Raw genomic sequence first — 26,943 nt, 5'->3', positions numbered from 1 at the left:
AGACACCGGAAGCGGAAAACCGGGACTTGGAGCCGTAGCCAATCGAGTCGTCGCTGAGGCCCGTGGACCGAGTGCGGGGGAGGGGACTTCTTCCGGCGGGGCCCAGGGGGGAAGCTTCGTACGTTGAAGGACACTGCCTGCGGAGTTCGTGCTTTTGAGCGAGGTGGGTGTGGAGAGGATCCTGGGCTCGGACCTCGCGCCCCGGCTTGGCGGCAGCCTGGGGTCCGACCGTTCCTAGTCCGGGAACGCTGCGAGGTCTTCGCCTGGAGGGGCGAGGGCGGTGGGGGGAAGAGGGGGATGGGAAAGGAATTTGAGATCACGAGGCGTGGCGGTGCCAGGGGTCCGATGTTGGCCGGGCAGCCGCGGGGAGCGGCCAAGAGACGCCCCCAAGAGCTCCCGAGGGCCCTTAGATTGCGCGTTTCCGTGGGGAAATAGGAGGCCCGCAGCGAATGGAATCCCCCAAGGTCACACGGTGACGTACTGTTGGGTGAGAACTTGAGCTTCTGACCCCACCTCTGGCCGAATTAATTCCTTTTCCTGTGGGCATTCTGGTGTCCGCCGCGCTGTGCTAAGGAGGCCTGCCAGCCAGATCTCCGCCTTTGTCAGAGCGAGCGGCTGAGCGCGCGGGGCCCGGCCCTGGCCGCTCTCCGGGGTTAGAGTTAGACTCCCGGATGCTCCTCCAGCGGGAAGGCCTTTCCCAGGAGCGGCCGGACCGGGCATTGTAAATCCTGGAAGTGCGGGAGGCTGGTTCTGGTACGTGAGCGGCTCTCGCGCTGCTTAGCTTTTTGCTTCGTGATCTCACCATCATCCCAGGTAGGTAGGGGTCCAGTCAGAGAGGAAGGTATGAGGATGGAAAAACAGAAAGTAGCTAGGGCAGTTCATCAGTCACCGTGGGCCTTTCCCGAAATGCTCATTTTACAGATGAAGCGAGAGAGGCATGGGAGAGGATTGATTATACTTGATAGCTCTATTCCCCAGTTAATTACAAAGAGGAAGACTCTGTTGCTTAGACCTCCTCACAGACTGCCGTTTAACAAATAGTACCATTATTCTTAGGTAATTGTCTCCGTCGTTAATAAGTCTTTCCAAATGTAAGTATTACTCGGAAGGAAAGCAAATTTCAGTCCAGTTATCATTTCACGAAGGTTTCTGACCTTTGCCCAAAAGGAACCAGCAGTTTGCTGAAGACTGCAGTGTTTCCAGGCTTTGGTCCCATTATTTATCTCGCCAGCAACATCCCATTTTCCACTCTCTGCTCCATCTTAGCCTCTCGAGTCTTTAAAACCAAGACCAAATTGCAGTCCCTATATCATGCTGTCCAATCGGAATTAGTCCTTTGTGGACGATCACAAATGTCAGCCTTTGTCCCATACTATATAGATGGATTTTTAAAGCACCTTAAATCTTTACAGTTGAACAATTTCTAAAATCTTTTTTAAAAATATATATTTTATTGATTTTTTACGGAGAGAAAGGAAGAAGATAGTTAGAAACATCGATGAGAGAGAAACATCGATCAGCTGCCTCTTGCACACACCTCACTGGGGATGTGCCCGCAACCAAGATAGTTGTCCTTGACCCGATCAAACCTGGGACCCTTCAGTCTGGAGGGCGATGCTCTATCCACTGAGCCAAACTAGTCAGGGCCTCCTAAAATCTTTTGTTGGGCGCAGGTAGTGGGGATTATCAGTTAATAATTTGACAAAGTTAAGTCCTTGTTTTTAGTAGGGTTTCTCCTGGAAATCTGCTTGAATTTAAAATATATATACATATAAGGTGAATGTAGTGGGGGTGGGGAGGAAGTATGCTTTTAACAAGTTTAGTAAAATGAAGCAATATAAAAGCTTCACCATAAAGGTTTCTTTTAATGGAGATGTTCCTACTTGTGCTCCAAGAACGTTCTTTTTTATTTTTATCTTTTTTATTTTGTTGTTAATTCTCACCTCAGGATATTTTCTCTTTGGTTTTTTTAGATAGTGGAAGGGAGGTGGAGAGAGAGAAACATCGATTTGAGACATACCCATTGGTTGCCTCCCCACACACCCCAGCAAGGGTCAAGGATCAAGCCTGCAACCAAGGTACATGCCCTTGACTGGAATCGAATCCAGGACCCTTCAGTCTTGAGGGCTGACACTCTATCCACTGAGCCAAAGGGGCTAGGGCTCCAAGAACGTTCTTGAAACAATTCAAAATTAAGGTCATTTGTCCAAAATTTTCATTGCCAATTCTGTGCACGAGAATGCCCCTGAAGGCCTTTAAATGGTAAACAAGCGTGCCAGTTTCCATAGCAATGACTTCCTCACAGATGTCTCCCTCTTCCATTTCATGAAGAGCCAACTATATCACTGCCACTGCCTACCAATCTCGACCGGACCTCGACCGGCTCGTCTATGTTGCCAATCGACTCGGCGTGGCGTCGGTCGTGGTAGATAGGTGGTCATACATACGAACTTTCAAGTGTTGTTCTGGTGACCTTTGAATGTGCCTTTGCTGCTTTTATTATAAGAGAAATAGGTGTATTTGTAAAATACGTGGGTGCCATAGATACCACTCTAAAAGTTTGCTTTTATTTTTTTCCATTGTTTCCTGATACTGCAGTTTTTTTTTTCAAACTTTAACATATATCAGAAACACCTATAAATAAGGCTTATTAAAATGGATTGCTGGGCCCCAGAATTTCTGATTCAATAGGCTTGAGGTGTAGGGCCTGACAATTTGCTTTTCTAACAAGTTTCCCAGTAATGTAAATTCCTGGAGAACAAATGAACCAGCTAGACAAACGGGTATACTATTTTTATAATAGGCATTGCAAAAATGCACTTTAGGAAGTTGTACCAGTTTACACTCTAGGTAACAAAGAAAATGTTTATTTCCCAACAGTCTTATTACTGCTTATTATCATAATTTTTATCTTTGCTAGTCTGCTAAATATGGTTTCATTTTACATTTCTTTGATCTTAAGGTTGATTACTCTTTTTATGTTTTGCCCTTTTGTTCTTTTTCTTTTTTAATATATTTTTATTGATATCAGAGAGGAAGAGAGATGGAAGAAGAGGGAGATAGAAAAAGAAACATCAATGATGAGAGGGAAACATTGATTGGCTGCCTCCTACACGCCCTCCATTGGGGACCAAGCCCGCAACCCGGCCTGTGCCTTTGACCAGAATAAAATCCAGGACCCTTCAGTCCACAGGCCGACTGCTCTATCCACTGAGCCAAACTGGCTAGGGCTGTTTTTTTATTTCCTTGACCTAAGATGATTAAAATATTTGCCCATGCCAAAACCGGTTTGGCTCAGTGGATAGAGCGTTGCCCTGCGGACTGAAAGGTCCCGGGTTCGATTCAGGTCAAGGGCATGTACCTTGGTTGCGGGCACATCCCCAGTAGGGAGTGTGCAAGAGGCAGCTGATCGATGATTCTCTCTCATCGATGTTTCTAACTCTATCCTTCTCTCTACCTCTCTGTAAAAAAATCAATTAAAAATAAATTGCCCATGTTTTCTAACAGGATTTTTTTTGTTTTCCCTCTCCCCCCTTTTTTTTTAATCCTCACCCAAGGATATATGTATTGATTTTAGAGAGAGAGAAAAGAGCAAACATCAATGGATATATTTATTGATTTTAGAGAGGGAGGAAAGATTGAGGGGGGTAGCGATCGACCAGTTGCCTTCCTTATGCATCCCAACCTGAAGCCAAACCCACAGCCTTTGTTTTACAGGACCATACCGATGCTCCAGCTAACTAGCCACCTGGCCAGGGCTGGCTTTCACTATTTACATTTAAATCTTTTATCTGTTTTGGTGTAAGGAATAAGGATCCCAGCTTCCCTACCACCATCAGTTACTATGTATCAACTACATTTAGTAAATGATTTCTTAAATTATAAGAAAAATTGTAAAGGAAGGGTTCCAAGTTTAGCTGTTTACTGGTGGTTACCCTTCTGAGAAACTGAAAAGTTTCACAAGGTCTAACCTTTGTCTAATTTTAAAACAGATTAATTTTTAAAAACCTGATTAATTCCAACTACATTGTACCATGCTATAGATAGAGCCAGAATGGAAAACATCAAGCAATATTGCAGTAGGCTTAGAGACTGTTCTTTTCCTATGCCCAGTGATTTGACATATATTCTGGAGTGTTGTGTAAAAGCAACCAAAGTAAAGTTCTCCTTCCAAAAGTTTCTCTTACCAGCAAGGCTTTTTTCACCATCTTTGCTAATGCTATGTTGGGCAAGACATACATAAAAATTTCGATATTTATATACAGTGACTTTTCAGATTTTTAAACTAAAAAAAAAAATGTGTTTTTAAAATTGAATCCAAATCAATTTATTGTTGCCTTCTTTCTTTTTTGTTTTTAAAGATTGAAATCATGGCAGGTCCAGAATCTGATGCCCAATTCCAGTTCACTGGTATCAAAAAATATTTCAACTCTTACACTATCACAGGTAGAATGAATGTAAGTATTAAAGCTACCTTTACGCCCTTAAATTTTAGAATTATATAAGTGTGACAGTATATCCTCTTTACTTCTTCATTCTTTTTCAGTGTGTAATAGCCACATATGGAAGCATTGCTTTGCTGGTTATGTACTTCAAGTTACGGTCCAAGAAAACTCCAGCTGTGAAAGCAACATGAAAAGTAAGGAGTTGACATTTTAGCCATTTTAGTGTTACAGTATTTTTCCTTGGCTATAAGAGTAAATCATTGTCATGTGGGTATATGATTTATTTTATAGAGGAAATGTGTCTGCTGTTAGATTTTGTTCTAATATAAATAACATTAAAATCAATACTTTTGAGCATGAAGTTTATATCTATGATTGTTTCTGAGGCTGAAGTTTGTTTCCCAACGTGTTCTGGGACACCCTGCTTTGTAAGAGTTGTCTCTCTTGCCCCATCCAAAGCTGAATAATACCAGTTTGGGGTTTTTGTTAATTTGATGAGTAAAAATAATCTTTTTTATGAAGCTGTGCATTTTTTTTGTATTTGCTTACCATATGTATTTTTCTTAACATTCTTTTTCATGTGCTTTACTCATTTAAAAATTGGGACTTTTGTGAAGACCTTATTTCTCTCATATAAATTCATTATGTAATAATTATTAACCAGCCTTTTAAATCAGTCATAAATATATGGGTTTGTTTTTTGTTTTTGTTTTTTTTTGCTAGTGTGCTAGTTTCAAGGTGTCCTTTAAATCATTTTTTATTTTTCAATTAAAGTTGACATATATAATATTAGTTTCAGGCATACACCACAGGGATTAGACATTATATAACTTATTAAGTGAACATCCTAGGAATCTCATACCTATATGACACTATATATATTGATTAGAATATACTATTCTATGCAATACTCTGCATCCTCGAGATTTATTCTGTAGCAACCAGTTTGTACCTCTAATCTCTTTACCTTTTTCATCCTCTTCCCATCTAGCAAACATCAAAATGTTTTCCATATTTGAGTCTGTTTCTTTTCTTTTTTATTTTGATTTTTTAGATTCAGTCATTGATATGTATTGTCATTTTATTGTTCATATTTTTTATCCTTAAATTTTTTTTTACAGAGAACTCTTTAACATATTATATAATACTTATTCTGGTGAGGAACTACTTGAGCTTTTTCTTGCTGGAAAGATCTTCATATGTCCTTTAATTCTGAATGATAATTTTGCTAGGTAGAGTAATTTTTTTTTTTTTTTTTTTAAGATCATGACTTGGTTGGGGTTTTTTTTGTTTTTGTTTTTTAATATATTTTATTGATTTTATACAGAGAGGAAGGGAGAGAGATAGAGAGTTAGAAACATCGATGAGAGAGAGTCATCGATCAGCTGCCTCTTGCACACCCCCTACTGGGGATATGCCTGCAACCAAGGTACACGCCCTTGATGGGAATCGAACCTGGGACCCTTCAGTCCCCAAGCCAACGCTCTATCCATTGAGCCAAACCGGTCCCGGCAATAGAGTAATCTTGGTTGTAGGTTCTTGCTTTTCATCAATTTGAATATTTCTTTTTGTTTTCTTTTTGGGCATTTTGTGTGTGTGTGTGTGGGGGGGGGGGGTTGTTGTTGTTGTTGTTGTTATTGTTAATCCTCACCCAAGGATATTTTTCCATTGATTTTTAGGGAGAATGGAAGAGAGAGGGAAAGACAGAGAGAAACATCGATGTTAGAGAAACACATCAATTGGTTGCCTCCAACCAGGGCCAGAGCCCTAGGAGCCTGCAACCAAGGTACATGCCCTTGACCTGGTTCGAATCTGGGACCCTTTGGTCCACACGCTGATGCTCTATCCACTGAGCAAACTGGCTAGGGCTGAATATTTCTTGCCAATCCCTTACAACCTGCAAAGTTTCTTTTGAGAAATCAGTTGAGCTCCTTTGTAGGTAACTACTTTTCTCTTGCTACTTTTAAGATTCTCTCTCTGTCTTTAACCTTTTGTATTTTAATTATGATGTGTATTGGTATGGGCCTTTTTGGGTTCATCTTGTTTAGGACTCTCTGCACTTCCTGGTCTTGTATATGTATTTCCTTCACCAGGTTAAGGAAGTTTTCTGTCATTATTTTTTCTAATATTTTTTCAATATCTCTTGTTCTCTTTCTTCCTGTGGCACCCCAATGATGTGAATTCTGGTACATTTGAAGTTGTCCCAGAAGTTCCTTATAATGTCATTTTTTTGGATTATACTTTATTTTTGCTGTTCTGATTGCATGCTTTTTGCTTCCTTATATTCCAAATCACTGATTTAATTCTTGACTTCATCTGCTCTACTGGAACTACTTGTAAATTACTCATTTCAGTTAATTTATCCTTCATTTCTGACTGGTACTTTTTTTAAAGTATATTTTTTATTGACTTCAGAGAAGAAAAGAGAGGAAGACAGAGGTAGAAACATCAATGATGAGAGAAAATCATTGATCAGCTGCCTCCTGCATGCCCCACACTGGGGATCAAGCTCACAACCCCAGCATGTGCCCTGACTGGGAATCGAACCATGACCTCCTGGTTCATAGGTGACACTCAACCACTGAGCCATGCCAGCCAGGCTCTGACTGGTTCTTTTTAAAGGTTTCCATGCCCTTTTTTAATGCTGTTGGAGTGCTAAGTTCATTGAACATTGTTATAACCAGTATTTTGAACTCTGCACCTAATAGATTGCTTGTCTCCATTTTGTTTAGTTATTTTTCTGGAGTTTTGTTCTTTTCTCTCATTTGAAATACATTCGTCTTCTGATATTGGCAGCTTCTTTGTATTTCTATGAATTAGGTAGAGCTGTTTCATAGAGAAGCCTTATGTGCTAGGTGGCACAGTCTCTCCGATCACCCAAGCTGGGCACTCCAGGTGCACCCCCATGTGGACTGTGTACACCTTCCTGTTGTAGTTGAGCCTTCATTGCTGTTGGCACATCAATAGGAGGGACCCTGCAGCCCAATCGTCTGCAAGGACTGGCTGCAACTACCAACCACCATGGAGGATCAGCTATGCTGGGACCCGCCCCACAGAGCAGGACTTACTTCAGTGGGGTTCTAGTTCTCACTGAGTCTGCCTCTTTTTTTTTTTCTTTTTTTTAAATATATTTTTATTGACTTAAGAGGGAGGGGAGAGCATCATCAATGGTGAGAGAGAATCATTGACCAGCTGCCTCCTGCATGCTCCCTATTGGGTATTGAGCCCGCATGTGCCCTTGACCAGAATCGAACCTGGGACCTTTCAGGCCAATGCTCTATCCACTGAATCAAAACAAATAGGCCTGAATCTGCCTCTTGAGTGTGTTGCTTGTGGAAGTGGTTGCGTGGTGTTTTATCATGGTCTGAAGCTGTCCATTGAATGTGCTTAGTCTGGGTTCTTCAGAGTTGCAGGCCAAGGTCAGTCACTGCCTGTGTTCTGACTGCCACCTGTTTCTTGCCAGGGGCTCTCACCTGGCATGAGTTGCAAAACAGTCTGTAAATGACTATTTGTGTTGGTCTTAGAGGTGCCCAGGTGAGACCAACCTGCAAACCAGGGCTGTCTAATACTAGTGCCGGGCTTGGGGCCACTTAGAGAGAGGTATAGGGCACACTGAGGACAAATAACTGCTCATTTGAGATTTTTTAGCAAAGTTTGAAACATGAGCTAAGACAGTGGTCAGCAAACTGTGTCTCTCGAGCTACATGCAGCTCTTTGGTCCCTTGAGTGTGGCTCTTCCACAAAATACCACGTGTGGGTGCGCACATACACTTCAGAAACTTCATGGCCCAAGCGCAGAAGTTGTACTGTTGATATTTGGCTCTGTTGACTAATGAGTTTGCTGATCACTGAGCTAATACATGCCATTCATAGGGGAAAGACCCTGGAAGATGCCGAAACCAGTTTGGCTCAATGGATAGAGTGTCGGTCTGCGGACTCAATAGTCCCGGATTCGATTCCGGTCAAGGGCATGTACCCTGGTTGCAGGCACATCCCCAGTAGGGGGTGTGCAAGAAGCAGCTGATCGATAACTCTCTCATCGATGTTTCTCTCTATCTCTCTCTCTTCCTGTTAAAAAAAAAAAAAAAAGACAAGATCCTGGAAGCAGCTTTGGCGGGCCTTGTAGTTGGGTAGGGCAGGTCTTGAGGAATCACTAGGGCAAGGCAAACAGTGTGAACCAGGTTGACGGAGACTCGGATTTGGTCCCATCTGCTGACTTGGTTGGGGGATGCTCAGAAAAGGAACAATGGCCTCTGCCAGCACTTTCATCTGAAAGTGCTCTCAACTTGATCCCAACAATTCATTTCCTCTCCTTTTGTCCCTGGCATCTTTCAAGCTGCTATGATAGTACTGGAGTTCCGAGGAGTCAGAGTAAATCCATTGGGAGGCCCTTTAAGAACAACTGCTTGCCCTACCCTGTTCGTTCAATGGTTTGAGTGTTGGCTGGTGGACTGTAGGGTGGCAGGTTTGATTCTGGTCAAGGGCATGTACCTTGGTTGTAGGCTCCATCTCTGGGCCTCATTGGGGCACATGGGGAAGGCAACCAATATCTGTCTCTCTCTCACATTGATGTTTCTCTCTACTCCTCCCCTCCTCTCTCTAAAAATCAGTGGAAAAAATATCAAGTGAGGATTTAAAAAGAGGAACTGCTCTTAATTCTTTAGTTGTAAGACTTTCATTTAGCTAGTTTTCATATGGTTGTTCTGTAGTTTCATTGTAATTTTGATGTGATTGGTTTCAAGTTTTTATATAAACAGTTCTCTTTTCCTTAAATCCCCTTAGACTTCATTTGCTCCCAACTCCCATTTCTATGCTTGAGTGAACAAATATTTGTATTGGTAGTAAAAGTTCAAAAAACCAAAATACAGATCTTTATCCAATGTAGCTTCCCACCAATTCCTTCTGCTCTTAAGAGCTTTTCCAATCCTTAGGAGACTGAATATCCCAGAATGCAAATATAGTATTTTACTCAATTTTCCAGATTAGGTACCTCCTAATTCTGGGAGGGTAGTTGTAGCCTCATTATACATATGGAGAAGTTGTCTCAGATATTAAATAACAGATACATAATAGATAGCATACCTGTTTTCTACTGTTTAAAATGTTACTTTATATACTTGACTTTTGCCAATATCATACTTTTAGGATCATACTGAATAGTTGGCAGCTCTTTTGTTAAAAGTGGAGTGTTTGGTTAAATTGTATTAAGCTTAGATAAACCTTAATTTTGGGAGTTAGACTCCTTTGAGAATTTGATGTCAATTTGCAATCAATTTCAAGGGGTTCATGGATAGTCCCATACTGATAATTTGCTGAATGTCTTAAAAGTAGAATTGAACATGATTATGTCTAAACTATTTTTGCTTTATTTATAGGATTATAAACTGTACCTCATCTATTAATTTCCCATGCCTGGAGAAGCTAATGTCAACTCATCATGTGATACTCAATTTGTACAATAAATTATGAACCTGGAAAAGCTGGTTGTCTTTATTTACAAGATATCAAAAATATAAAAACTGTACAAAATGCAAAAAAGGCAAAATCTGGCAGTGACTTGGTCTGAATTTTAGTTTCCCAAAGCAAGGCTCAGTACTGGAGGTAAGCAACTGAAATGTCTGTCTGACTTCAAGTGTACAAGGTTGTGTATAGCCATTTTAGCTGAAGTAGAACATGGAAGCTAAATTTCTTCACCCAATTTCTAGAGTGGGTACACTCAGCATCTAACAGGTGTAAATTCAGATGTCAGTGGGTAGCTGTACTTCATCTTAGAAATGAATTGTATAGTTCACCCTACCCAGTTACACACATTCCACTAGTCATAGGCTACGCAAAAAAAAAAAAGTTAGATCATTTAACATAGTACTTGAGTGCCATACAGTAACTACATTTTTACAGCAGAAACAACATGCTCATAGGATTCTTCAGCTAAAATTCAAGATGGTATTATATTACTCAATTTGAATCTTGAAGCAGGATGAATTGTTGAAATCAATTGGGAGTTTTTCTAAACATAATAAATTAAGATAGCGTTTGAACAGAAAATGCATAGTTTCCACACATTCCAAAGCACCATAAATGTCCCCTCCACAAACATAATACCTCTTATTCAACTAACGGAAATTAGTTAAATGCAGTTGCTATAGAAACGTGGAACTCTTCTGTTCAGATTTTCCAAGCAGCATACTTCCAGATCCATATAGACAAAACATTCTTTGTAGCTTAAATATTAATCACTGAGGTATTTGCTTTTAGTCTCCCTTTTTCAAACAGTAGCTTCCAAAGGTCTTTAATACCGACTATTGCGGACTATAAGCTCCTGCAGCTAGAACCAAGTTCCTTCGAGTAAAATGGAGATGTACAACTGGTGTTGATTTGGTCATATATGTTCCCAACAGTAATTCCTGTGAATTCTCAGGTAAAGTTATATGCCCAGTGGCTGTAGTAAAGTCATCAGTCTCTAAATCTTCAAATGCTTTGACAGCATCCCATAACCGGACTGTATTATCCATTGAACCTAAGGAAAAGTCAAAGGAAATCATTGTGACATCTACCATATTTAGCTTCTGACATTTTGCCAAGTACACTTTATGTATTTACTGTATATTTCTGGTGGAAAATCTAAACCTGATTAACAACTCTATTCCTTCTAAAAGAGCATTTCAGGCAGTAGTTTAATGAGACAGGTCAATATACATATAGAGCAATACTCTGGAATCATAGCTAAGGAGAAGCAAAGCCTAAAACAGCAGGACTTAATTTTGCAATAGTCAACACTCATTGTTTTCTGTTAACACTCCATTTACCCTTTACCACAAAGCCATGTCTAGTCATTTACCTGATGCCAAAATTTCACCATCTCTACTAAACCTAAGAGAACAGACTGTATCGGTGTGGCCTTTTAATTCTCCAACCATCAAACCATGTCCAATATCCCAAAGGAGTACTCTGCCATCTGTTGCTCCTGTAGCCAGGAATCTCCCATTGGGAGAAAATGTCAAGGAATGAATTGGTCCCTAGAAAAGAAGTTCATGGGAAGAATCAAAATTAGAATTTCTAGTGTAGTGGTATGAGTAGTATCTAATAGAATATATGTGTCACTGGGTTTTTTAATATTTTTCTCAAACCTTGTGTGCTGGAATAATGAGGTAAAACTACCTTGTGTCCAGTGAAGATCCTTACACAGTTTCCATTCAAGACATCCCAGAGCCGCACAGTTCTGTCTGCAGAGCCCGTAGCAACATAATTAGAATTTGGGTGGAATCTGGTACAATTTACATCAGCAAGATGGCCAGCAAATATCCTTAAAGGCTGATAGTGGTCTGTGGCCCAGAGCCTTTTTAAAAATTTATTAAAAGCAAAAGATGATAATTAGTAGTTAACTACAAAATGCCACAATTATCCAAAATAAATACCCATGTGAAATGTTAGTTCCAAATGAGTCCCTCTCACCTGAAGGAAAGAAGGAATGATTTGAGACTAAATAGCATTCGTAAGAAACATGAAGTTGACCTGGTACAAATATAATTCTTGAGCTCTCCTCTTCCTGCTCCCTCTCCACCCTTCTATCCCATCCAACCCTAGTCTAATCTATAGGAAAGTTTTAGCCACCACATAGTTTCTAACCTGAGCTACTTCATCCTGAACTTTTCAGATGACAGGGAAATGGATGCTATAGTAGTAGCGAAAGACAAGGTTCAACAGTTAATTTAAAAAAAAAAGAGAAAACGAAAAAATATATTTAAAAAAAACACACACCTAAAAAAAAAGATTGTAAACAGCTGATGAGAGGCAGGGAAAGTATGTAAATAAGCTAACTTAAGGAAGAAAAAGGATTTAAACTCTTCATATAGATATAATTATAGACATAATACTCTTCCCAAAATTCATTTTCAAGTAAGGAGCTATAAATGCTGACATTCTCAAAAAGTTGATCCTGGCCCACTGGTGTGGTGTGGTATGGCTGAGCATCAACCTAGGAACCAGGAGGTCAGGGTTCGATTCCCGGTCAGGGCACATGCGGGCTGAATCCCGGGTGAGGTGTGGAGGTAGCTGATCCATAATTCTCTCTTATCCTTGATGTTTCTCTCTCCCTCCCTCTCCTTTCCTCTCTGAAATTAATTAAAAAAAAAAAAAATGTTGATCCTGAATAATAGAAATGAAAGTGAGTTTGGCTGGAGTTTTTAATTCCCAACAAGAAACCATTCTGTTCTTAAATAAACCCAGTTATAAGACCATAATGTACTTACCGAGCTACTCGGTCATGGCCCCCCGATACAAAATAATATCCATACGGAGAAAACTGTGTGTCCCAAACTGGATAGTTGTGTCCTTTATATCCCACTAAGCAAGTAAATGTTTGAAGACTCCACAATCTAACAGTTCCATCTTCTGAAGAGGAAAGCAGGTAGTTCCTGAGAGAAGAGAATATATTTGATTCCCAGAAAAACTTAGTTACCTGCCCAGTTTCTGTACATTTTAATATCTGTATCTATATTTATACAATATATATAAAAGGCTAATATGCAAAGTATCCTCACAGGAGTTCGACTGGAAGTTCTATTGCTTTCTATGATGTGTGCTGACCACCAGAGGGTAGTGTTGACCACCAGAGGGTGGTGCAGAACAAAGGAAGGCCCCAGATGGCAGCCAGAAGGCCCCAATCAGCCCTGATCATCGATCAGCCAGGCCTAGGGACTCAACCTGTGCACGGATTTCATGCACTGGGCCTTTATTAAATATGCTGACATATTGTGTCTTCTGATTTATACACAGTAGATCTAAGTAAAAAGTACTAAACAAACTAATGTTAGCTGTGATATTCTACATCTGAGCACCTACAGAATGAGATTTAAAAAAAAAAAAACTCAGTTTTTTATTTTAAAATGTAAATGCTATTTTCCTATCCTGTATGAGTTTTACAAGAATTTAAAAGGAATATTCTTTTGACACACACAAAGGCAAATACAAAAACACTGTAGGCATGTGAGTAATAATCTACCTTTTTTAGGGATAAATACAAAAGCTGAACTATTCCAAGTATTATGGTTTTCGCTGAAATCAAGTTTCCCTCAAGTAAGAATGTATCACCCTGCTAAACCCTATCAAACAACAAAAACCTCATTCTCAAAGGCTCATAAAGATGAAAATCTTGATGGATTAAAAGCTAATATCTATCCAAGTTAAGATACAGATGGTATGAATACAATATACCCTTCCCCCATTTCTACAGAATGTCAGATCATGAAAAATAAGCAAATACCGATTTATGGGTTACAAATTTTCTTTTCAGTATTCCCTTAGTCTTTTTGATTGTATAAAGATATAAATCTTCAATTAATAGCTAATAAGCCTTTAATCTCAGGAATCTTGTAAATTTAGAGATGATGGAAGGCAGCATTAGCCACAAACCCAAAGTAGGAACCCAAAGAAGCAATTCAAACTAGGAGTTATACTAAATGATTGTTGGGCAAACTGCGGCTCGCAAGCCACATGTGGCTCTGTGGCCCCTTGAGTGTGGCTCTTCCACAAAAATACCATGTGCAGGCGCGCACATACAGTTTGTGGCCCGTTCACAGAAGTCAGTTTTCGGTTCTCAAAGTTCAATCATTGTACTGTTGATATTTGGCTCTATTGACTAATGAGTTTGCTGACCACTGTACTAAACTAAAACTAATTTTTAAAACCAGCAAACCCTGAAGTCTATAAATTTGGGTATACATTAAGTTGCTATCTTTTACAACCAAAATGAATTAGCAAATGGCAAAATCTAAAAGATAATGATTGACAGGCAGATTTTTCTAACAAAAAATTTCCTAACATTTGTATGTTTCCAGTAAATTTTTATACAAATTAAATATAATACCGCAGTACTTAATTTTACTGTTCATACTTTACCTATCTGGACTGAAGCTGGCTCCATAGACAGGCCCACTGTGACCATACAAAATCTTTAATTCACTTGCTGTTTTCTCATCCATGATTCTTTCTAAGACATCATCTGATTCTTTGTCTATGAGGCTAAGATCTGAAATGGTCCAGAAATACTGATTTTTAAAAGAACATTCATTAAAACATTTTAAGGCAATTACTTCACAGTTCAGAAGAAGAACATTTGAACAGTTCTTCTGGCATACCACCCACTGTGCAAATGCCTCTAAATTAGGTGATACTATTCCAGTGTATAGCAGAGGAAACTGAAGTTCAGAACAGTTAATAATTTGCCAGAGTGCACACAGCTAGATACTCAATGTTGGACCTAGGACTGAAACAAGTTATCCACTATATCACAATGTTTCTCAAAAATGAAAACTATGGAAAAATTATTAAAAATGTATTACCTTGTTTAATAGGATAGCAAGGAAGAAACTTTTAAAATGGAAGTCCTGTTTTTTGTTTTGTTTTTTAAAAAATATATATATTTTATAGATTTTTTTTACAGAGGAAAGGAGGACAGAGCTAGAAACATCAATGAGAGAGAAACATCGACCAGCTGCCCCCCGCATACACCCCACTGGGGACGTGCCCGCAACCAATGCACATGCCCCTGACCAGAACCGAACCCGGGACCCTTCAGTCCGCAGACCGACGCTCTATCCACTGAGCAAACCAGTTTCGGCCTGTTGTTGTTTTTTAATTCACAAATAATCATAAAATGTTGGATTTTTAACCTTAAGTTTTCTAGCACATTCCCCTCATTCTACAAAGGAAAAAACTGAGGCCCAGAGAAATTAAACCAGTCTAGTACTCCAGTCTCCTGATTGCCACTCCAATGCACTTATCACTATTGGGGATGTTAGCATTTTTGAGTTAATGTAAAATCAAGTGAAAGTCAGCTGAGATCACAATCTCTGGTATATATCCCATGGGAATCAAGGCTGGTGTAAACTAACAAAGAGTTCACAACCTGACAGGTCATCTCAGTTACCTGCTGCTTGTTTGACACTACGAAGCTTTTTGGGAGTCACAGACCACACTCGGACAGTTGAATCTGCAAAACCTCCAGCAATCAAACTAGAATCATCAGTGACATCCACTGCAGTAAGGCCCTGCCAAGGGGGGAAAAATGCTTTATATTAATACTGTTTTAGGGAGAAGAAAATTACAATCACATCTTAGAGAATAAATAGTGATAGCTATTGCCCTGGCCAGTGTGACAGTTGGTTGTGCATCATCCTGTACACCGAAAGGTTACTATTTTGATTCCTGTTCAGGCTTTTGCCCAGGTTTCCAGCTCAATCCCCAGTAAGGGGACTGCAGAAGGCAGCGGTCAATGTTTCATTCTCACATTGATGTTTCTCTCCCTAAAAATCAATTTTAAAATCTTTAAAAAATAATAATAATAATAGCGATTTGTGTCATATAAAAGATCATTTGATATTTCATTTTCATATGAAACCAAGTGTTTGAAATCACTTACTTTTAGAGCATACATCATTCACCCCTTTGTGCCCTCCAAATTTGGTGTATGATATGAAGCAAATATTAATCATTTTTGCACTTTACTAAATATATCCTCAGCAGCCTACTATAAAGAATCTCTATATGAAATTCTTAATAAAAAACACTAAGTTTACATAAGTACTCAAAATCAAACCCAATAGAGAGAGACTAGTTCCCTCTTCCTGAAAGGCGAGCAGAATTCTGATCAGTGAAGCCAGGGGCACATGTATGCAGGATTCTCATATCTACAAGTTGCTGAAGTTCTTTTAAACATTGCCTTCTATCTATTCCTAGCAATGTCCAACTCTCCTTTTTAAAAAATATATATATATATTAATTTTTTACAGAGAGGAAGGGAGAGGGATAGAGAGTTAGAAACATCGATGCGCGAGAAACATCTATCAGCTGCCTCCTGCACACCCCCTACTGGGGATGCGCCCGCAACCAAGGTACATGCCCTTGATCGGAATCAAACCTGGGATCCCTCAGTCCGCAGGCCGACGCTCTATCCACTGAGCCAAACCAGTCAGGGCCAACTCTCCTTTCTTAATAGGTGCCTTTAAACTGTATTTATATCAAGAATTTAAATAAAACTCCATTTTAATGAATGCATTTCATTTAATAGTGTGTTACCATTTTTACATGATTTTCCAGGAAGAAATTGCCCTATTATTTTTACCAACCTGGTAAGCATTGAGGAATGTATAGAAACAAATGGAAGGTAAACAGTCTGGCCCAAGGCGCACCCGTTTGGTGGTTTCTTTCATATTCATTATCTTATCTAACTTATCTGAATCTTTCAACTCAGGAAGCGGGATTCTATGAAAGAAAAACAGACTGAAAATTACTCTATTAAGAAACCAGAACCCTGTAAAGCACATCAGCTGATACTTTCACATGTGTTCCTGAGGTTTCCTCCTCACCTGTTTTGAGGTGGAGCATTGGGATCCTGTTTTTTGCTTTTGGATCCAATATTATCTTTTTTAGGTTTCTTCTTTTTAGGTTTTCCTTCTTCATTTTCTCCTTCTTCATCCTCATCATCCAAAGGCACTTCAATTTCTGGCTCTTTTAATAAACCAAAAAATACCTACAAACAAAAGAGCCAACATTTTTAAAATCATTTTTTTATTCATTAATACACCCTTATCATATCTTGACAGGATGACTCACAAATACAAACATAATAATTTATACCCTGAAGCAGATTCTGTACATATCAACCCAATAGCCAGTTTCCCAAACTTCTTCCTTACTAACAGAACCCTGATTTTGTTGGAGCAGCAATACGATCAGTTAAATAATTTCTGTTCCTGGGCTCCCATGCAGCTAGGAATGGCCATATAATGTCATTCTGGCCAACAAATATGCACACAAATATACAGGGTAGAGTTTTAGGAAAAAAATACTATTTTCCTGATAAAAAAAAAAGAGAGAGATTCAGCAGGATTATGCCTTTTGTCCTCCCCCTCTGCCTTCTTGGAATGCAACTACCAGGCTGAAGCTCCAATAGCCATCTGTGAGCACAAAGAAGAGAGTTACATTTTAAAGATGGTGAAGCAGAAACCAGGAGCCGGGGTCCCTCATGCCAGCCCAGGAGGGCTTTCCTCTGTAATATCAATTCATGTGAGAGAAAAACCCTCAATTGTTTCAGCCTCTACAGTCAGGGTTCTGTTAAATGCAACCATTCCCCATTTCTCACAAAACTTTGTATACAGTGTAACGTAAATCCCAAACTAGCTGGAAGAAAAATGTGTAGATGGAAATGCTACAATTTTTCATAATCTGTATTATACAGTTCTTAGGTTTATTCCCATACCTTTGATTTGTTTGCCTCTCGTTTAGCCTCTCCTGCCAAACTTCCCACCATCGCATCTATCTGCTGCTTACTACGCGGCATCCCATCAAAGATGTCAATGTAGAGGTGCTCCTGAACTATGTTCCATATCTGATTGTTCTGTTTCTCCTGAAGATGCCTCTTCAAGAGTTGGTACGAGTCACGGGAAATACGCAGAACAAATTTACTTGTTCGAAAATCCAACATGGTCTCATTCCCTTTCATGTGTTCCTTTTTGGTAAGACTAGATAATACTCGTAGGTCATCTTGGTAATAACATTCCTGATCTCCATGGAACCTGTTTCAGTGATTTTAAAAAGTCATTTTTCAATGTAATCATTAAGGGCTCTACCTCTCCCCCTTATATTATAAACATACCAGAATATATTCAACGTGTCTGGATAATCCTGGACTAAGCTGTAGGATCAGAAGTGACTTATTTCAAAATTACATTTCAGTTTCTGAATTCATCCTAAAAATTTAACTCTCCAATGAAATGTATCATACTGTAAACATTTTAAGAAAATTTGAAATAAATAACAAGTGAATGAAAGATAAGATATCCACCATTGGTAGATAAGTCTCTTCTGAATGCCACCATTGGTAGACATTTAAAAATGTTAGAATCTTTGCTTTACTAAATTTTATTAAATTTTATGTTCTCTTAAAAACCCACTTTAAAAAATTTCTTTATGAAAAATTTCAAACATATACAGAAGTAGAAATTATAATATAATGAATTCAATGTACCTATCATCCAGCCTCTCAACAATAATCGATGAATGGCTTTCTCATAAAACCCACCATTTTTAATGATTTCTTATGTTCTTAATATAAGACATATTTGTTAAACATCAGTATATTTTAATAATATGACTAAAGAACAAAAAATGTCAAAGAATGAGCACTTCCATTTACTCAATTAAATAAAGACAATTAAATAAAGCTTATAGGCTTGGTAATAATTAGTAAATTTAAATGTATTTTTTATATAAATCTTAATTTTCCTAATAAAGTAAAATTAAAGAACATATATTTGGCATTCATTAAGCAGCAAGCAATGCAAACACATTTAGAAAACAATGATTAAACATAAGGTATCATGACCGTAGCTCTAACAGGCACATATTCAAGATTCCTAAACTGTTACCTGTGTTACCCTATTACGACTCATCAAGACATGAACTAAGGGTTCTAAGATTTGAAAGAAATTAGAAATCTCAGCCTCTTAGTACTTGTATCAGTCACTGTTCATAACCTCATCTGAGCACTGGATCCAGGGAAGGACTGAGATTGTTGTAACAAGGAGACAGGGAATACTCTGATATTCCAGCTTCCTATGTGAGATTGCTTTACCATGAGAAAGGAAGAGGTTCATTGATGACAATACTGTAAGAAAAATGAGCTTAGGGTAGAAGTCCTATCACCATCAGCCTTACGTAATTGTTTTTCCAAAAAAAACTGAACTATGAACAGTTGCTTTATGTCTTCTACTAGCATCGTGGAATAATGAAAGAATATAATGGCATAGAAGCTAAGAGTCCTGAGTTTTATTATTTCTCTATTACCACTATCTGTGTTATCTAACAAGTCCTGGTTTGAAGTTCTACTGCTTGTACTAAATAGCTCTCATTCAAACTTTTGAGCATTGCCTCTTTTTTTCTTTTTTCTTTTTCTTTTTCTAAATGAAAACCTTTAGAAGATTTCAGTCAGGTTGCAGGATTCTCATATCACCGCCTCCTTTCTTAAACACTTCTTTTCTTTGGCTTCTATAACTCAACACTCTCCTGGTTTTCTTCCTACTTTTCTGGCCTCTCCTTTTATTTCTTCTCCTTGACCATCTCTTCTACTTCTTTTATAGCTCTTCTACTCCCAATGTCAGAGATCCTCAAGGCTCAGACCTAGCCCTCTCACTGACTTATTTCATACCTCTCCCAGACAATCTCATCCATACCCATCAATATTACACAAACTCCAATTTATGATTCTAGTCATACCTCTCCTCTAAGCTCTTATATACCATCCACTCCTCAACTTGAAATCTCTTAAAAAGTCATCAAGGCATAGTCAAATCTGAACTCAAGACTTTTCCACAACCTGACAAACCCTTGCAGAGTATTCTCTATTTCAGTGAAGGGAACGCCTATCTTAGGCTGGGGAAGCCAGAAACCTAGGGGCTATCAATAATACCTTCATCTCCTTCACCTCCATATCCAACGCATCACCAAGTGCCTCACCAATATGTCCCTTTCACCAATACTACTCTACCCTAACCCAGTGTTTCTCCACAAGTGTGCTAGTGGCACTTGGGACAGAACAATTCTCTGCTAAGTGGGACTACCTGCACATGTGAGAACATTTGGTATCCCTAAGTCACCTGCTCCTCCCCCTTAGTCATTTGACCACCCAAAACACCTCCACACATTTTCCCAGTTGAAAAACACTACAACAACCTCCAAAACTGATCAATCTATAGACACTCTGTGCCCCATCACCTGTTTTCCCCAATGCATAAAGGTCTTTCAAAATGCAAATCTAATGATATGATCCTTCAATAACTTCTTTAGCAGAGATGCCTCACTGTCTCCAAATATCCATTTTTCTTTTTCCCTCCACAATAGAACTCCTGAATAGAACACGTGGACTAAGCATAGTGACACCTAGGTAAAGAGCAAGCACATTTCCTACCTCTCGTAGATAGGTGTGACTGTTGAATTAATGACATAAAAAAAAGGAAGAAATGAGATTGCTTAGAACCATCTTGTGCCACAGGTGGAAGCTGCATGACAGGGATGGTAGAGCACCAAGACTTGAGAATGCCCGGATCCTTGCTAATCAAGGACTCCATGCCAGCCCTGGACTGCCTAACTTCATAAGAGAAAGAAATAAGCTTTTATCATAGTTAAGCCTCTATTTTGTTTGGGTTTTCAGTCACTCTCAATCTAATCTAATCCTAAGATAGCTTCCTGTTCTCTTGGCATATTTTATTTATGCCATATTGTTCAACTTTTCAGTGAATCTCAGACAAATCAACTTCTATACAATACAATCCCCTACTGCTCTTAGAATAAACGAAGATCTTCAACCTGGCCCAAGAACCTGCCTATTCTAGCCCGTAACCAACTGTCCAATTTCATGTTGTACCGCTCACCACTCCATACTCCTCTCTAGCCACACTGCCCTTCTTTCATCTGTGTAACTACGATGATGCCCACTGCCACAGAGCTTAGCTTTCAATGTGCTTTTCCCTTCCCTTCATCTGGTTAACTCCTAGCCAATCTTTAATCATACCTCTGGGAGCATCACTTTCTCTGGGAGCCTTCCATGACTTTCCTAACTAGATCAAAACCCCCTATTTTAGGTTGTCATAGCACCAGGTACCTCTTCTTCATAAAGTACTTTTTGAATTACAATCTAACATTTACCAGTATGCAGTCACAGATGAGTATATATATATATTACATACATATGTACACACACACACACGGTATGTATAAGATATATTAAAAATCACATACTTCTCAAAGAATGATTTTGCTTCATTCTCATGTTGATTGTAGACTAGTTCCAAGTACATGTGCACAAACAGAGGATAAAAGAGTTGGGATAACTCTGCCCGATGGCAGTCCAAGGAACACTCGATGAAGTGTTTCAGTCCACTATAGTATTCTTCATACATTGTGGGGTCTCCTTGTTGGTTGTAAGCTGACAGCACAGCACTGACATCTGGCTGGTCTTCCACAGCTACACTTCCAACTGTTTAAAAAAAAAAACACACAAAAAACAGCTTTCAAGAAAATAACCTAATATATACCAAATGACTAGGACTATTTGGCTAAGGTCCAGAGGTTGAATAATGTTTGTCTCTCTCCTCTCAAACTCTTTCCCCACAACACAATCACATAATCTTTTAATGGGATTTTTACTTTGTTTCAGTCACTTACCCAAAAAGCCTTCAACTTGTTCATATCTTAAAACAAAATTTTATTTTATTTTATTTATTTATTTGTTTATTTATTTATTTAGAGAATACATTTATTAAAGCTGGGGACAGTGAAGGAAGGGCTTACAACAGAAGAAGCAACAGGAGAGAGCCTAGGCCAGGCTTCTTTGGCTTAATGAAGAGTGAGAGAAAGGAGGCCTTGGGGACAGGTTCAGGGGGTTAGCCACTGCCCACTGCTCCCCTGGTTGCAAGTCTCATGAGGACCCTTAGGAGAATTTAGGAGATGCATGCCTGTGGGGGGAGAAGAGGGGAAGGGGAAAGGGAAAGGTATGGATGGGTGTGGTCCTAGGAGAGTGTACAAAATCTTTAGTACTCTGTAACTTTTTTTGTAACATCCTATCCTGTGTTAGCTTCATATGTATACATCTCTCACTCCTGTAAGCATTTTAAGGGTGGGAAGGACATGCCTTATTTATATTTCCAAAAGGTATACCTAAACAATTTCCAGAACCACCACTTCAAAGCAGAAAACATGAGTATTTATTTATAATACTAGAGGCCTGGTGCACGAAATTCGTTTACAGGGAAGGGGGTCCCTCAGCCCAGCCTGCACCCTCTCCAATCTGGGACCCCTCAGGGGATATCCGACTGCCTCTCGCAATCCAATCCAGGACCGCTGGCTCCTAATCACTCACCTGCCTGCTGCCTGATTGCCCCTAACTGTCCCCTATTGGCCTGATCACCCCTAACTGCACCCCTGCTGGCCTGATTGCCCCTAACCATTGCCTCGCCCCTCACAGGGACTCAGGATTCCCTCCTCCAGCTGGTCCAAGGCACGCAGGACCTGGGCCGGCTTCGCCCAGGCTGGCTGCAGCCACATCTGCAGAGGACCATGGGCAGGTGACTTTGCCTGGGCCATAGTTGCAGCTGCAGGTGCCTGGGACTTTGGGGCGGGCGACTTGTCCCTCTCCTGGGTGCAGCCTGGCTGGTCCCCATTCCTCTCTCTCCAATGTTGACTGTCTGAGCCTTTATGCATGACTGTGTGTGGGTGGGAGGACCATTTGCATAATAGCTCTTTATTATTTAGGATAGCAATAGCAAGTAATGATACATGTGTAAATTGAATTAGAGTTTGTTGGAAATTTTTAAGTTGCAATTAAAGTATTGTTATGCTGCCCTAACTGGTTTGGCTCAGTGGATAGAACGTCAGCCTGCAGACTGAAGGGTCCAAGGTTCGATTTCGGTCAGGGGCATGTGCCTTGGTTGCGGGCATGTCCTCAGTGGGAGGTGTGCAGGAGGCAGCTGATTGCTGTTTTTCTCTCATCAATGTTTCTCTCTATCCTTCTCCCTTCCTCTCTGTAAAAAGTCAATAAAATATATTTTAAAATAAGTAAAATATAGATCAAGTTTCTGAAGAGATGGGAGATTGTAACAAAATGACCAACAACATAATTCACCCATCAGATAGTTCATTCACAAAATTTAGCCTTCAGCCGAAACCGGTTCGGCTCAATGGATAAAGCGTCAGCTTGGGGACTGAAAGGTCCCGGGTTCAATTCCGGTTGAGGGCATGTACCTTGGTTGCGGGCACATCCCCAGTAGGGGGTGTGCAAGAGGCAGCTGATCGATGACTCTTTCTCATTGATGTTTCTAACTCTCTCTCTCTCTCCCTTCTCTCTGTACAAAATCAATAAAAATATATATTTTTTAAAAATTTAGCCTTCAGAAAAAATTCCCCTCATTCATATTTTTGCACATTTCTACTTATGCTATATATTCATACTTCACTTCTGGCAATGCTGCAAAGATTAAGTCTCACAAATAGAGATTAATTTGGCTAGGAGCTCTGCAATGGATAATTTAAGTCAACAAACATCTGTTAATGGTTCCGAATCACTTTTGAGACCTCAATATTGAATGCATATGAGGTTTACTGCAAGAACTTTGTAAAAGCAGTTGCTGGGAAAAGGAAGGGGGGCCCTCAGGTGTCAGGAATGGATATCCAGGCATAAACTTCTCATTGCCAGTCATTTTACATATACTATAGCTGAGCCTCCCAATCACCCACTTAATAGAGGGGGAGGGGCCACTCAACCTTAGGAAGAATAACTATATCAACATCTCCCAAGTAAAGCAGCAGAGGCACAATCTGAGCCCAGTCTATCCAATGCCTATTCCTAAACCAATGGTTCTCAAACTTTGCCATACAGCAATACCCCTTGGAAGCGTTTATTTAAATAAATAAATAAAAAATCCAGATCCCCAGATCCACTCAGTCTGAATCTGCATTCCCCAAAAGACTTAAAATTCGTGGTACTTAACCTGTAGTTTGAAGAAACACTGGCTACACTGTTCCATGACTCCCTGACTGTAGTCCGGAGCCAGTCCCTCTGCTTTTCTGTCTGTTCCCTCATCTCTGAGGCAGCAATAATGCATATCTTTACCGCGGAGCTGTGAGAATTAAGGCACAGAACCTAACTACGCATGGTACCTAACGTGTACTAGTACAGAACAGTACAAACACTGTCAGTGTCTGTGCAGACCCGCCCAAGGCTCAAGAGCCCAAACAGGAGGAAAGGGACCAAACACCTGCAGGTCCCCGCTCCCGGCGCCCACCTCCTTCCCCACCCGTCCCCGGGCTCCGCAGCCCTCAGCCTCTGGGTGGAACTGACAGCTCCACCGGAGAGAGGGTTTGACTGCGCAGCCGGCGCACCAGAGAAAGGGGCGGGCGTGCGGCCCTAGAGGCGGGCCCAGGAAATTCAAAACAAGCCCGCAGAGGTGCAGGCCCGCCAACCTCGGCGTGCCCGGCGAGCTCCCCTCCGCGCCGGCGCCCCGTCCCCGCACCCGGCGGCTCACCTTTCCCCGGAGCCGCAGGACACGTCGCTGAGCCCGAGACGGCGGCGGCGGCGGCTCCCGAAGCGCCGGTGCCCGGAGGCTCGGGGGCCGCAGGGCCGGGAGCCGAGGCGGTGACCCGGCTGAGAAGCGCGCTGGCCGCCTCGGCGCCCGCGCCGTCCGCCTCGCCCGGCGCGCTGCAGCCCGCCGCCGCCTCCTCCAGCAGCCGGGCCTCCCGGCGCAGCGCCTCCTCGGCCTCGCGAAGGTTGCTCTGCCGCAGGAACTGCAGCACGGCCAGCAGCGTCTGCCGGTCGTGGGGAGCGCCGGCCTCCGGAGCAGCGGCGGGCACCGGGGCCGCCCCCGCCGGGGCAACGGCAGGGACAGCCACCGAAGGCTTGGGGGTCCCACCATCCCCGCCGGCTGACGACGCCGCCGCAGCGTTCCCGCCGCCTCCATTGGGGCCGTTGTTGGTGGTGCCGCCGCCACCCTCGCCAGCGGCGTCCCCCGCCTGAGGAGGTAGCAGCGTCGGCGGCCCCTCAGCCTCTAACTTGACCGCCACCTCCGTCTGCTCCTCCGCCAGCGCCGCCATCTTGCGGCTGAGCCACCTTGTGCCGTCAAGTGTGATTGAGTTTTCGCCACATGGAGGGCGGGGAGAAGCATTTTTACGACACCCTCGGAGGGCACTTTACGGCAGTGGGCGGGGCGAGAAAGCGGGGAGGGGTGGGGTAGAAGAATTCGAGCGAAGAGCAACTTTCAAATAGTGAGTGACGGAGAGGCAGGAAGTTGGCGTTGGCGACCGCCTATCGCGTTTGCCTGAAAATAATTACCATTTATTGCAGACCAGCTATATTCAGGCATAGTAGTGGATGGTTTCCATTATACGACCTCTAATTGAACAATTTTGCAAGGTACTATTATTCTCACTTTACAAATGGCTCGTCTGAGACCCGAAGAATTTACATAACTTGCTAAAGTCACGCAAGAAGAAAGTGAAAGTGTCAATTTTCGAATCTAGGTATTTAACGCAAAAGCGTATACCATTTGCCAGAGGGAAGCTTCTGAGGTACTGGTAAATGTTTTATATTTTTATCTGGGTGGTGGTTATTTTTTTTTTCTTTTCTTCCCGTTTTTACTTCAGTAAAAAATTAAGCTGCACACCTAAATAAGCTCTGTAAAACTTTATTTCAATAAAAAGTCTTAAGTATCTAAATTTAAAACTGTGTGCAATGTGTACCTTCTGTATTCGTGCTATGTTATTCATTATTCAAATTGTAAAATTTCTACGCTTTAATTGTACATTTTAAAATAGTATATGCCGTTTTTGCAGTGTGCTTCTCTAGGTTATAAAACCCTGCTGCATATTTAATCTCACTTGAAACTCACAACTCTGTGGGATAGGTGCAAACAAGAAAAGTGAACCTGAGCCCTAGCTGGTTTGGCTCCATGGGTAAGAACATCGGCCTGCGGACTGAGGGTCCCAGATTCGATTCCATCACGGGCACATGTCTGGGCTATGGTCTCGATCTTCAGTCGGGAGCGTGCAGGAGTCAGCCAATCGGTGATTCTTCTCTCTTCATTCCTCTCTGAAATCTATATTTTTATAAAGTTAACCTGAGACATTGGGAATATTTAGCACAATTATTCAGGTTATTGGTTTTAAGGTCTTACTAGCTTCCTTTGACCCTGATTACCAGCTGGATCACCTAGCACAAGTTATTTACCTTACATCAGTTGCCCAATTTCTAAAATAAAGACAATAATAGTACCTCAGAAAGTTGCGTGAGGATTAAATGAGATAATGTGTATATGATACCTAACACGTAATAAATAGCTAGCTTTTTTTTTTACTTTATCTTAAAAGGTTTTCTGTAAATGTTAAAGTCCAATCATGATGTTGATGATGATTTCAAGACTGAAATAGAAAACTAATCGAATTGGATATGCAAAGTAAGATTATGAAACATGGAGTGTGGGGTGGGAAGAATTAAACAAGAATTGATTAGCATTTACTTAGCACTGACCAAGAGAGAAAGAACCTGAATCTGATGGTACATACTTATGAGATGGAGAGAATTCATCCTTTTCCTCAGAATCATTCAACTAATTTTTCTGATTCAGTATTCACTAGTTGATAATTGGTAATTGATTGAGTACTTAGATGAGCAATACCATGCTTAATAAGCCCGAAAGTGTTTTCTATTTCCTAGGAAGATGTTTTCTTCCATTATGAATAGTAAAGAACATTCTGATGCATACATTAGTCTCTCAAATCAGGCCCTGGAAACTGGGTCCACCTGTACAACCTAAAGCCCAGACACTGGACTCACAGCTACCCACTTTCTGCAGGACCCACCTTTTACCTGCCTCTGTCTTAGAGTCTGAGTTGAGACTTCAGCTGAGGATACTTACTCCAAATAAAGTGATTTTTCTATTACACTGCAATAGAG

The 26,943-nt window shown here is 40.8% G+C and overlaps 2 protein-coding genes and 1 long non-coding RNA gene across 5 annotated transcripts; 2 read left to right on the top strand and 1 right to left on the bottom strand.

Moving 5' to 3' along the window:
- The first annotated feature begins 29 nt into the window (after positions 1-29).
- Positions 30-9,924, top strand: ATP5MK (ATP synthase membrane subunit k). The gene is made up of 4 exons (XM_036438919.2): positions 30-163; positions 4,362-4,457; positions 4,547-4,639; positions 9,821-9,924. Exons 2-3 carry the CDS (start codon positions 4,371-4,373, stop codon positions 4,634-4,636), a joined length of 177 nt encoding a protein of 58 aa, XP_036294812.1. The 5' UTR covers positions 30-163; positions 4,362-4,370; the 3' UTR covers positions 4,637-4,639; positions 9,821-9,924.
- TAF5 (TATA-box binding protein associated factor 5) lies at positions 9,909-25,439 on the bottom strand. Of its 3 annotated transcripts, none has more exons than XM_045582053.1 (11): positions 24,521-25,435; positions 21,240-21,477; positions 17,704-18,019; positions 16,811-16,974; positions 16,571-16,724; positions 15,373-15,493; positions 14,343-14,472; positions 12,695-12,859; positions 11,604-11,781; positions 11,284-11,461; positions 9,909-10,962 (listed from the first exon to the last, which is right to left on the bottom strand). In XM_045582053.1, the coding sequence occupies exons 1-11, from the start codon at positions 25,083-25,085 to the stop codon at positions 10,745-10,747; spliced, it is 2,427 nt and encodes an 808-aa protein (XP_045438009.1). In that variant the 5' UTR covers positions 25,086-25,435; the 3' UTR covers positions 9,909-10,744. The 3 variants fall into 3 exon arrangements, with proteins under 3 accessions (XP_045438009.1, XP_036294807.1, XP_045438010.1); XM_036438914.2 differs by having other exon boundaries at positions 16,571-16,706; positions 24,521-25,431; XM_045582054.1 differs by having other exon boundaries at positions 10,730-10,962; positions 11,604-11,668; positions 24,521-25,439.
- LOC118719439 lies at positions 25,425-26,943 on the top strand. The gene is made up of 2 exons (XR_004988138.2): positions 25,425-25,565; positions 26,758-26,943. It is a non-coding gene; the product is annotated as an uncharacterized LOC118719439 (long non-coding RNA).

The sequence above is a fragment of the Pipistrellus kuhlii genome, unplaced genomic scaffold (genome assembly GCF_014108245.1).
Source record: "Pipistrellus kuhlii isolate mPipKuh1 unplaced genomic scaffold, mPipKuh1.p scaffold_m20_p_15, whole genome shotgun sequence".
NCBI lineage: Eukaryota > Metazoa > Chordata > Mammalia > Chiroptera > Vespertilionidae > Pipistrellus > Pipistrellus kuhlii.
Note: the sequence above shows the minus strand (reverse complement) of the source record. Positions and strands in the feature narration are given on the sequence as shown.

Bases quoted from the DNA above. Each gene is read 5' to 3' on its own strand.
- ATP5MK (XM_036438919.2), top strand. From the start codon at position 4,371: ATGGCAGGTCCAGAATCTGATGCCCAATTCCAGTTCACTGGTATCAAA. The intron at 4,458-4,546 runs GTAAGTATTAAA...ATTCTTTTTCAG, and splicing joins CTATCACAGGTAGAATGAAT to TGTGTAATAGCCACATATGG.
- TAF5 (XM_045582053.1), bottom strand. From the start codon at position 25,085: ATGGCGGCGCTGGCGGAGGAGCAGACGGAGGTGGCGGTCAAGTTAGAG. The intron at 18,020-21,239 runs GTATGTGATTTT...TCACTGAAACAG, and splicing joins GCAAAATCATTCTTTGAGAA to GTTCCATGGAGATCAGGAAT. The intron at 11,782-12,694 runs GTAAGTACATTA...ATTTTTAAAAAG, and splicing joins GGCCATGACCGAGTAGCTCG to GCTCTGGGCCACAGACCACT.